The sequence below is a fragment of the Pteropus alecto genome, unplaced genomic scaffold (assembly GCF_000325575.1).
Source record: "Pteropus alecto unplaced genomic scaffold, ASM32557v1 scaffold155, whole genome shotgun sequence".
NCBI classification, from domain to species: Eukaryota; Metazoa; Chordata; class Mammalia; order Chiroptera; family Pteropodidae; genus Pteropus; species Pteropus alecto.
In genome coordinates this window covers 18,415,675-18,428,378 of record NW_006438113.1, presented here as the reverse complement: position 1 = coordinate 18,428,378, position 12,704 = coordinate 18,415,675, and the positions used below count along the sequence as shown (strand labels likewise).

Below are 12,704 nucleotides of genomic sequence, written 5' to 3'. Positions count from 1 at the left end.
TGGAGGTGACCGAGCTCAGTCTGATAGTTCTTAGGGTCTTATGCAGCTACAGTCAGACAGCAACTTGAGCTGGAGTCATAATCTCAAAGACTTCTTCACTCACATGTCTGGTGTCTGAGCTGGGTGGTTTATTAGCCAGGAAAAATAATAATGTCATTCTATACTTACTGACATAAAAACATAACCAGATTATGTGGAAATTAACAATAACAACAAAATAGTATTTGTGTTATAATCCTATACCATGGAGGCACAATAGGTAGATGAAATAATTAATATATGTAAAGTTATTTTTCAAATGTATATACATAGTGGAGAGTCTGGAAGGACATTACTGAAATGTTAAGTGTTTAGCTCTGACTGGTAGGATTTTAGTGATTTTTTTTTAACCCAACCTGTTACTCAGAATCAGAAATAAAACAGCAGAACTCTTCCTTTGGAAAACGAATTAAGGTATTCTTTTTTTTTTTTTATTATAAATTCTTCTCTATTTCATTTACTTCATTTCATTTACTTCCAAGATTCCTCAAGAAAAGAAAACAGGATAAATTTGTAAGTGTGGGAATTACTTTACATTGCAAAGTCTTTACTGGTTCATGATCAATACATTTACCTCAGAAGCTCTGATTGTCCACACAAGCAAACTAAAATATGTGGAAAGCAGGTCCCTTTTGAAAACTCACCATGATCTGCTCTGAGCTGTTTAAGGTTAACTCATCAAGAGACATCCTGCTTTGATGAAATTATTCAAATCTGCATGTAGTCACAATGGGAAAAAAAGCTCCCTCCAAATGCTGTTTTGTAAGAAAATGGATGCCTTGAACATGATGTTCACATCCCTTGAAAGAACACCACATTTTGATAAGTGGAAATATTTTTTCTGCAAAGAACCTGCTGCTCCCATATTAGTTAAAAGTGGTTCAACATTCAGTTTTAATTAAAGTACATAAGGAGATTTTTGTTTGTTTGTTTTAGTTGCTTTACATATTTACTTAATTCTTAAGATGACTATGCAGGTTAAGTACTTTATCCTTATTTTGTAGATGAATAAATGGAGACTTAAGGAGCTTAAATTACTTGTTAAAGCTACATACTCAATGACAGAAGTGAGGTATCCAAGGTTCCTAAGCTAATTCTTACTCTTTCTATTTTTAATTTATAAAGAGGCTAAACTTAGTTGGGCTGGAACCACGTATTAAAATAATTTGAGCAGGAAGAGACCTTAGAGATGCTTTAGTCAAAAATGGCAAATAGGTGACAGGCCTACTCCCTGCTCCTGTGCCCATGATGGCAGACATTGCTAATGGATTGTGGCACTTTCCCATGCTGGCTCAGAATCCCACTCCACATAGTGCCCCAGAGAGCTCAATTGGCTTCAAGCTGGCGTTGACAGAGAAACCTAGTCATCATCTCTCATCTGTCTCACCACATTACCAGATAAGAAAACATACTTGGATAACTTTAACTGACATTATTTCCACCACTCACAGCAGAATTTACATACTCTTTTCCAGGTAGTAAGTGGAACAGATAGTGCATATTTTAGTGAGAATATTTGACTTGACTCCTCTCTTTTGGATGAGGGATTGATTTACTCAGTTGCTAAATTAAGTTTATCGATTTCACCTCCTAATAGATCCCAAATGTGGCTGCTTGCTCTGTCCTCATTTCTTGGACTTCATTTCTGACCTGCCATACAGCAATAATCCCCCTGCTTCCAGTCTCATCCACTTCTGATCATTCTCCAAAGTGCAAGAAGACTCTTTTAGAACCGAAATCTAATCACGTCACCCTCTGCTTAACATGTTTGCCTCAGTGCTCCTCCCCACGCCCCGTCGCTCTCTGTTGAAATCTAAACTCAAGGACATGTGGTATATTAGCTCCCTGACCTTGTTCTCCCACTTCATCATGTGCTAGCTGTATGGAATCATGAGCCTTTCAGGGTTTGGCTTAGTCACACCACCTTACAGGAACTCTTCTCTCACAACCCACTGCTCCCCGTCCCCAGGCTGAGTTAATTCTCTTACTATATGTTCCCATAGCATTATCTTCTATTTATAGCATTTTTTTACAGGCTAGTAGTGCCCAGTAGAGTCTACTTCTCCTACTGGACTGTAAGTTTCTTAGGGTAGAAAATGATAGTTGTGTCTTTTTCATCATTTTATCCTCATAATTTAGTACACTGCCTCACATAGTAGAATTTTAAAAATACTTGTGGAATAATGAATCAAGCCATCACTTTTCCTGAAACCATAATTAGAAAACTAATAAGATTTTTTTTAACAACATTAGGAAACAAATAATAAGATTTATATACTATCATCTTTTGAATGAAATTTCAATTCCTAATCAGATAAAATGAAGATCAATTAAAATAGCAAGGGCCATGTTTGTTGAACTGTAGTCTTATGCTTTATCTGTGGCCTTAGAGAATTTTCTGGTCACATTTGCTGCCTTTCTGACTCTCTCCTTGATTCCTCGTTCTTGTTTTACCTTAGTTTTATTATGTTGGGATCAGGAAATATTGTGTAAGCAACAACAATAGAGAAAAATCTAGAAATCACAACCTAAAAACATTTTTTCTGGTTTGTTTTCCCCAACTATAGGAGTAACACAGTTTTAAAATAAAAATTTGGCAAATTAAAAAAAAAGGAAAAATAAATTAAAAATCACTTAAAAGCCCACTTCTAAGACATGCAGTGGTTTCATTTTTCATGTTTTTCCTTTATTTGTTTATACACGTACATCTTTTTCCCACTTCATATTGCATCAGGAGCATTTTCCTGGGACTACTAATCCCATCCCCTTTCCTGGCCACACTGGCCTCCTGGAAGTTCTTCCAAGCAGTCATGCTCTCCACTGCCCTAGCACCTTTGCACATGCTGTCTCTTCTACCTAGAACACATTTCCTTGAACTGCTGCAGGAAAACAAAGCATCTTGGCCTAAATAATGACTGAATCTATTCCCAAATCCTCCCTAATTTCTAGCCTAGGGGGATGGCAGCATAAAATTGTACTATCTTAGTATACAAAGATGTTTATCTTATTTTAAGACTAAAAAGCTTATTAACAACTCTTCATGGTTTGCTTAGTGAGTCTCAAGTAATCATGTCCTGGGAGAGCAGATTAATAAATGTTTATTTAGTATATTTTTCTTCACATGCAGGAAATCTGTCCCTTACCCCTCTTCTAAACCTGGAAAACCTGCTACTTTTTTTCTCATTTAAACATTTAGGTATTTATATTCTTTATCTTTATTAAAGGAGAATTTGAAAGTTAATGGGGCCTTGTAACCTCACCCCTATCTTTATAATCTACCTAGTGTTCGGGTTGCCTTAGACTTGGGCCCCTCTTTTGCTCCATCCAGGCAGTGGTTCTCAAAGTGTGGACCCTGGACCAGTAGCATAAGCATCACCTAGGAACTTGGTAGAAATGTAGATTCTCAGTTCACCCCAGGCCCAGCAATCAGTGTATTAACTAACAGGTTCTCCAGGTGACTCTAATATGTGCTAAAGTTTGAGAACCTCTGCTTCAGGAATAAGAGCGTTCTTGTCCCTAAATGCCAGTGTCAGGATGCTCTCAGACTTTCCAACAATAACCAGGCTGACCATGCTTGGATGTTTACATGTTGGTCAATGTTAAGCCTTTGTAGCTATACATAGCAGCCTATTAACACACCCGCACAATCTCTTACTGCCTTTTCTGACGCTGGCTATTTACTTTGACTAACATCTGTCATCATAGCCTGTGATGTTTCTAATTACTGTAGCCTATCTGGCTGGGTTTTATCTCAGCAACTGCAACAGTGTTGGTTTAACATCTCTATCACCTGCCCCCAGTGTACTTGCCCAAAATTCTAGCCCCTTTGGGTCTTATATGACTCCTTAAATTCACCCTACCATTCCCAATCTTGACAAAAGGTTTGACACAAAGTATGGGGGAACCCTTAATTCCTAATTAAAGTCAAAGATATAAATGACTAAACTACACAATTGCTTAGGTTATTTAGAACTCATGAAAAGGAGAAAGGATGGAAAGACACTTTTCAATGTAAATAAAAATATATATACTCAACATATAAATATATAGTTATTTATATTCTCTGATTTTTGAAAAAGATAAATGTGTTACCTACTCAAAAATGAATTATTTTGAAAAATGCATAGTAAAAATAGGAATGGTCAGGGAAAGCTTCCTGGAAGAAATCAGTTATGAGCTTCATCTAGAATAGTTCTAGGGGCAAAGATTAAGGGAACATATTGCAGGTAAGAAAGGAAAAGAAGTAACCAGGCAAATGCAGATCATGCAGAGAACTGCAAACAGTTAAGAGGCAGTACTGACTGGTATCTTTTTACCATCTTTTTAACATGCTAGTTTTAACAACTTGCTTAGGTTATGGAATTCCACTGAAAGACAGAGATGAGAAAACAGATGAGGAAGCAGAAGGACCATATTCAGATGATGAGATGTTAACACACAAAGGGCTTCGAAGATCGCAAAGCATGAAATCTGTGAAAACCGTGAAAGGCCGAAAAGAGGTCAGTCAATTATGGAGTTGTTTTCCTAATGATTAATGTTAAGGGATTTCCTGCTACATTATCATTCAGGATATTAATGATCCATAAATGAAGTATTGGAATGGTAGAGCTGCAGTTATATTTAAAATTCTTTATTCAGATCAGATGTATTAGGATCTATGGAAGTTTAGAAAATGGTAAATTCCTAGTCTTCCACGATAAGTAGAAAATAATATTCTCACATAGCAAATCATATGGCTGTCCTGAATACTCAGTGCCAGCCCTTCAGATAAGCAAAGAAAGCAGCTAACAAAATCACATAGTTTTGCTTTGAATTTACCCTCCATGAGGATTAAATAGTAAAAGTTTATCTGAAATTATATATTGTCTTTGTGCCCAGAAAGCAGTGGAGAATTTCAGGGAATAGCTTCAGATTATTGTGAGCAATGTTCATTGACACATACCAAGCAAAGCATAAATAATAACAATTAATGTTTGTTATTAGTGATAATCTACAGCATATAAACAATATAGAACCAACTACAATTTTTAGTATATAAGCAGTATTGTCTTCTGAGTACATACTTGTTGGATAATTAGTTCTTTATATCAGAAAAGTTAAAAAAATTATTCTATGTTTATGAACTATTAAATCTTATATGATTTCAAAACTTAATCATCTAATTTGTAATAATAACACATTTCTCTCTTCAGGTGCGGTATGGGTCCCTAAAATATAAAGTGAAGAAGAGACCACAGGTGTATTTTTAGTCATGTACACTTCAAGTATCCCAAGACAAATTATGCTAATGCACCAACTGTTTTTTCTAACGTTAGGATTTACACATTAAAATAATTCTGTAAATTGTGGCAGTGATAGGGTTTACTTTCATCAACTTAAATACTTTTTATTTCTTTAACAATTACTTTCATTTCTTGACTGTTAAAGGTAGTTATGCAAAGCATATATGTGTGTATATATATCAAAAATGATAGAAAATTGTGTTACATGTTTTCAAATTTATCAGCAATATCAAGGGCCTGAGATACAGGATGAAGCACAAACCTACAATATACTTGAGAGGAGTGTTTTTGTGGTTCAGGATATATCAACTTTTGTGATATTGTATTGTTTACCTCCATTTATGTTATAACTATCACATGAGAGTAGTAATTAAATAGGTCTCTGATCTAACAGTAATAAGACAAGGGCATAATGAGATAAAGTATGTTTCACATAGTCTTTAAATTTTTACTTTTTTAATATTTTATAGTGTTTCCACCATCAACGGAAAGTTTTCAAAACAAATATTTGAAAACCAGGTATTCACAAAGCACTTTCATTCCTGACTAGTTTTGCACACTTGAAAATTGTTTACTTATTTTACAGCTGTACATTTTAAGTTTCATCGGCACTGTCTTTATTATTTGTCATATTCTGACATGTTAAATTTATGCCTTGAATTACATCATCTCTTTTCCTGTGGGTTTCATTTGTTAAATTTGCTTGATTTTAACAATATAAAAATATAGCTAATTTTTCAAGTGTAGCTATTTTTAATTATCTTCTTTACAGATAAGAAAGTATTTTAAACATTAACCAGTTTTCAATATTTAGCCATACATTGTGGTTGAACTTAGCATGCTTTTAACACTAATTACATTTTTGGCTTTTAAAAGTGGTAGCTTTTGTGAAATAAAGTTAGAGACCAGTATAGCACATAGGTCTCTTCTAATTTATGAAAATATCCAACAGCTAGTCCATTCACAAGCTTGGCACTTGTATGTGTTGTTGATTTATAAATCTGGCATTAACTAGAATCATTTGAATCGCTTCTCTTCTGGGTAAAATTATATCCTGAAGATAGTTGCCAATGCAAAATACAGATGTTGTTAATCTTAGATTTTAGAAGCTATTAGAATGGATATTAGAAAAATATCCTTTTCTAACCCCAGATACTTTGAGTTACTGGACTTAGAGGCATTTTTAGATTGCATTGATAGCTATATATTATAAACTCTTAAGTCACTATGTTTTTGGTGATGGTTTTAGTGATCGGTAATGAAATTTGTAAAATTATACTTGTTCAGATAATTTACTTGATGATGCTACTAGTTTGTCCAAAAGAAAAAACAATGAGAAATTTATGAGATCTTTGACTTTTCTACCTTTAAAGAAATAAAGCTAGCTGGCAGTGTATCTTCAGGACCTCCTGAAAGTATTAGCAGAGAACAGAATGTTTACTCCAAAGTACCTTAATATAATTCAGACATTTCTCTGATACAAGTCTTAAAATATTTTCTAGATTATCTCACATTCTTGATATATAACACCAAGTAAAAATTCATTCAACTTCTTTGCTATCAAAGTTTATTTCTATGAGTATCTCCATCTACTTTACCTTGACTAATTTTTAGCCTCTTAGTTTCTGGAAAGCCCTTTAATTTGTGTTCAAAATTTCTATGAGGGCTGATTATAAACTCTTGGAAGAGAGTTTTATTTATATTGTATAGTTTTAGACTTATAAATATAAATGCCATGCCATGCTTGCCATGCGTGTCTTTCCTGCACAAAGGCAGTGTCATCTCAGATTGCCTGACAATGTCATGTACCTGACTTTGTATCAAAAAACATTACCTATGGAGGCTGATTTTTACCATTTTATCTTTTCCAAATCTGATCTCATAAATACTTTTCTAAATTCGAGGAATTATGTATCCCTCTACACTTTTGGAATCAAAACATTTAAAGACAAAACCAGTTTCAAAGAGGTAGTACAAGTTCTTCTGTTTAATTGTATCTCTTCACACTTACTATGCTTCCTCTGATATATTTCTACTATTACATCCTTTATACAGTGATGTCATTTTGTTTTTCTATAATTCCTTTTCTCCCATTTTCTTAAATTTCTTAAATTTTGCTTCTTTTCTCTAATGTGTGTTTTAGCATGCCCTTTCCTTTGAATTTTGTATAAGTTTATACATTTTTGTTTCTTTTAAGGTGGAACATGTTATTTTTTGTTTCTGTTTTTAAGTCCACTGCTTTTGAAAGAGATAAATTTATCCTTAGACCGCAGTGCCTTGCTTTCCTGCCACCATCACTTGGTGAATGGGCATCAGATGCTGCACAAGCCTATCTAAGGTACTATTTTGGTAGCTGTTAAAGTTTATCCAGAAATTGTATTCGTTGTTTTATTATATATGCATTCAATTTGTTTGTTACTATTAACTATTTCCAGAATTCGTTTGGAAGTAAGAATTAATCTATTCTTTAGTTCACCAAATTTTTTTCTGGTATAAAAATGAGCCAGAAATAAGCTTGATTGCTAAGTAATTAATTATGTAAACCCACTTAGGTCCTACCTAAGATATTCTCCACACACTTTACTATATGTGCATTTGGTAGAAAATGATACTGCCAGCATTACTAATTATTAATACTTGACTACCCAGATTGATGGAACAAAATTATTAGTGTTTTCAGGGAACTTAATCCATATGTCACCACCAAAGATTTCTACAGTGTTATAAATTATGTAAATATTCCAAATTTCTGTTAAGACATTGGTTAGACAAATGTGGTTTTTTTTCCTTTTTTGAAAATAACAGTTTATGCTTCCGGAACGCTTGAACTTTTGTTAAAAAGAATACAATGCTATCTTAAATATTAGTAATTTGTATTTTTAATTGAAATAGACTAAATTTTTATTCTGATTTTCTTTATCAGGAAAATCAAGGAGTTAATAGGTATTGAAAAGCAATTTTCTGTTTTCTCCTGTGTAGGCTAATTGATTTGAAAAGCTAATGGGAAAATTTTGAGAGATCATTGTTAGTGCAGTATGCAGTGTATATTTCTTAGTAAACATCATTTACAAGTAAAACTTTCTGAAAGGAAATGTTTTTAAGATTTAATCTTCTATAATATTTCACAGAGTTAATGTGTATTATTTAAACATTGACCACGAATTAACATTTTTTCTTTCAATACCTTTTCTTTTAACACTTTAGTAGTTAAGAGAAAGCAGTTTTGCAATTTTATAAGCTCTTTGTAAAGGCTATCTTTAGGCCTAGTATGGAAGTAATTTTACAAACGTGTTTTTTGAAAACTTTAATATAAAATAAACTTGTTTTATTAGTGACAATTGTATTTTTGTATGTGTGTCAAGAGTACATGTGTTGGGCCCCATGAATTGATAATTATTTATTATTAATATGTTTTGATAAAATAATAGATAACATGCACACAATTAAGATTATAAGTCACAAAGCAGGTTATATAAATCATACACATTCTTGAATGCTCATTCCATAGGATTAAAAGAAACACCGAATTATTAAATTTGTATGTTAAAAAGGGAAGACAGGAAAAAATCAATTAGTAGAGAAACCCTGGCCATCAATTTGTATTGGTTAGCCATCTCAGACATAAAATATAACACAAAATGCAGTTTTATGTATCCTGGGAGTGTTCTGAGGTTCCATCTGTTTTAAAGTCAGACGTCTGTCTGCCTCACATTTAAGCTTTAGAGAGAAATTCTGTGTTTAAAAAAAGTTTCTTTGTGTGTTACTTCATTATGGTATATAATGTGTGATAAAGTATTTCTAAATGGAGTTCTGTTTTTATTTTTATTAGGAAGTATATCCTTGTGATAATCCAAAGACGTTATAAATTTAAATAAAAATTCCAGAGAACACATTTTTTAGGTGTTTTATTTTCCCTTTAAGTAGTTCACTGTTTTTAACAAAGAGATTCATGGAACAAAAATTATGTCAGAGACTGATTCATTGTTCCCTGGAAAACATTTTGTCCTTTTACCTACCTATCAATATTCTAGCCTTGAAACACTCTCCTTATGGTCTGGTTTTGGTAATGTTTTTTAAATTGCTTTTTATAAGATTATGCTTTGAATTGAAATTTTAAAGCACAAGATAAAAATTGTAAGTGTAGGATACCAAAAGACTGCTTAACAAAAGTAGGGAAATCACCATGTTTACCCTTCACTTACTGGCAATCTTAGGTTAAAGGCAAGAGGAAGGAGAAAGAAAATAGAAGGAATTGTATTTTGGCATTATGTGCAAATCAAATTAATATCAATTTTTTTAATCCAAAAATATTCCTTGAGTGCCTACTGTATACAGTAGGACTGTTATTTTCTGCACAATGCCTGTATCCAAGTAAGATAGCATAACAGTTAACCTAAGGAAAATAATTCTTGCTTTAATTAGTATTATTAATGCTGAGATTTCTTCTTGGTTATTGAACAATTTATTTGGTTTCTCAGAGCAGTTTTTTTTTTCCTTTTAATTTTCGGATTCCTTCTTTCCCTTACCTCTTATATCTAATACATTAGTAAATCCTTTTGGCTCTCTCCAAAATATATCCTGAATTTGACCATTAAATTCACCTCTCCTCCAACTTCTCTAGTTTAAGCCATCATCACCTCTCACCGAGAGTATTCAGGGCATAACTTTTACAGCAGAATTTCTTGAAACCTTACTACATTTTTTGTAGTCTTGCAAATTTTCCAAGGTGACTTTTAACCTTGAATCCCGTAGAAATGTCAGTCTTTTCATCTGGTATCTTTGGGAAATACCAAAAAAGAGAAAGTTGTGAAGAGAAAGTGGAAGTGAAAACCAGTAGAAGATAGTTTCGTATATCAGTTTTTTCTCTTCTGAGCATTGTGTAATGCTGAAATTTGGAAAAGGTGAAAAGAGTTGATGAAGTCAGGTTAGAGTATGTAGCTGCATTATGTATTCTGACATGATGCTATCTCAAAGTACTAGGAAAGTTAGTTTGGGATATGTGGAGATTTTTCTCCCTTTGCAATGTTAGGCCTAATTTAAGTTACTCTAAACTTGAGTGCTACAATAGATCATGGTAGTGCGAGGAGTCAACAGTAGGTATCTGTATTAGAATTCTCTAGAGCAATGGAACTAATAGGGTGTGTGCGTGTATACAGTAAGTCCTCACTTAACAACGTCAATAGGTTCCTGGAAGCTACAACTTTAAGCAAAATGATACATAACACCACCAATTTACCATAGCCTAATTGATAGGAACAAAAGTTCCTGTGGCATATTTCTGGTCTCAAAATCATCAACAGACTTCTAAATAAAGACCCAAAACACTTCTAACTTTAAACATTGAAATAAATGTGAGCATACACACATTTACGAAAGATTAATAAAAACAAGATAATTCTTTTCCAACCCACTGATTTCAATTCACAGTCACCAGTGGCTAGAGCCTCTCCTGGCAGCTCAGCACAGGTGGGAACCAGCTCTGGACAAGACGCCTTTCCATTACGGTGTGTTTACACCCACACCTACACACTCGCTCAGACTGGCACCACTTAGACACACCAGTTCACCTCACATGCACAACTTTGGGAGGTAGGAGGAAACCAGAGTCCCGGAGAAAAACCATACAGACAGGGCAAGGAACTATTTTTTTTTCTTCATCAATGTTACAACAAAACAACACTGAACAAAATATTATTCAAGGACCTATATACAGTCTTGCACTGCATAAACGACATGGATACAATCTGAGAAATGCCTCCTTACATGATTTTGTCATTGTGTGAACATCATAAAGTGCCCTTAACAATCTTCAGTGGTATAGCCTACTACATGGTACTATGGGCTACTAGGTGATAGGAACTTTTCAGTTCTGTTATATTCTAGGACCACCTTGGTATATGTGGTTCATCGTTGACCAAATGTCTTTATGCAGTACATGACTAAACACGCATATATAGAGAAAGAAAGATTGATTTTAAGGAATTGGCTCATGCAATTGTGAAGGCTGGCGAGTCCCAAATTTGCAGGGCAGGACAGCTCACTGGAGATCAAGGAAAAATAAAGACAAAATTTATTATCAATTATTGGTTCAGACAAACAGGAAGAGATTTGAACAGAGGATGCAGCTTAAACTGGAGGAGTATCCTCTCAAGAAGTACTTTCCTTCCTTCCTTGCCTTCCCACCAGCATTTGCTCCATGGCTTCTTCCCTTCAAACCACACCTTGTAAACCCTTTTATGTGCTCTGTTGACAACGAGAAGAATTTTCATGCGAGATGTTCCATACTGAGTTTTAACTAAAAACACACAGAAAGGGCCAAATGCCTTTTTACACAGGAGATGAATTATATTCAGTCTTTAAGTTGAAAGCAAGTACAGTTAGGATATATAGCAGGTGACAGTTTCCATATGGTATAGGAAAGCAGAACTGTATTATTTATAGTTTACAACATGTATAAAATTAAAGCTTGCAGGGGGCTCCTGGGGAGGTAAATTAGACAAAGAAGGGAAGACTTGGGAACTCTATTTGCTATTCTGAGAAGATGCCTATTAAAAAAAGCAAAAAAATAAATTTTTTAAATATTTAACAAGCGATGTACAAAAGAGGTTGTGGTCTTTACCTTGCAACAACAAATTCTAAAATTAGAAAATATTTTGAAATCTCAGGAGGGGGAAAAAGAACTTAATTTTGTAACCTTAATAGAAAAAAAAAGGTTTCAAAAAAGCAGGGGAAAAATTATTATTATTAAAAGGATATGTCTTCCAAAGTGCAAAGTAAAGTTACATGAGATCTGGTTGATATTTGACCTGACAGTCTCAAAGTACATTAGACTGCAGCAAGTAATTGCTTCCTCATTTAGATTAGACAATGAGTTCTCTCTGCAAGCTGCTCTCCTCTAAATAGATTGTACAGAGTAATTGAAACAAGTTATACTGGGAAGTGGAGTGACCGATTCCTCAAAGTGTGAGAGCAGAACTATGGTAACCTCTTAAGCCTGGCCTCATCCTGTTCCTATTTAGGGAATCCGCAGGGCAGCCAGCGTTGCGTGCTGTCTGCACTTCGCCAGCTTTATTGTTTAGACTTGAAGGGAAGGTCATATGCCCTCTTTGACAGAGAGGTTTATGGGCTCTCTCTAATTAGCAGCACCCTCCACCAGACAGACTGTTGGCCACCTTCCAAGAACAGGGTTTGGTAGCGGCCACTGATGAAGGAGAAAACAAGGTTATTTACCCTGTGACTGTAATTCTTGGCACAAGTTCTCTCTTTACACTCAGACACGTTTTCCTTTTGTTCCAACTTGCTTTTGGAATTCTGAGTAGGGCGTTACGGGAGGGAAATGCAGCTATATATTTAGTAGTGTAAGCAACCCATATGTTGGCCTCA

At 34.3% G+C, this 12,704-nt stretch overlaps 1 protein-coding gene across 2 annotated transcripts in view; it reads left to right on the top strand.

Annotated features, from left to right (window-relative positions):
• The window catches only part of REEP3 (receptor accessory protein 3), a 79,719-nt gene extending 71,060 nt beyond the window's left edge, over positions 1-8,659 (top strand). The window contains exons 7-8 of one of the 2 annotated variants that reach the window (XM_015592216.2): positions 4,375-4,538; positions 5,232-8,659. In XM_015592216.2, the coding sequence (XP_015447702.1) occupies positions 4,375-4,538; positions 5,232-5,288 (221 nt within the window). In that variant the 3' untranslated portion in view covers positions 5,289-8,659. The remainder of the gene's footprint in view (positions 1-4,374; positions 4,539-5,231) is intronic. The other variant, XM_006915592.3, reaches the window with a different exon arrangement.
• Positions 8,660-12,704: the final 4,045 nt, after the last annotated feature.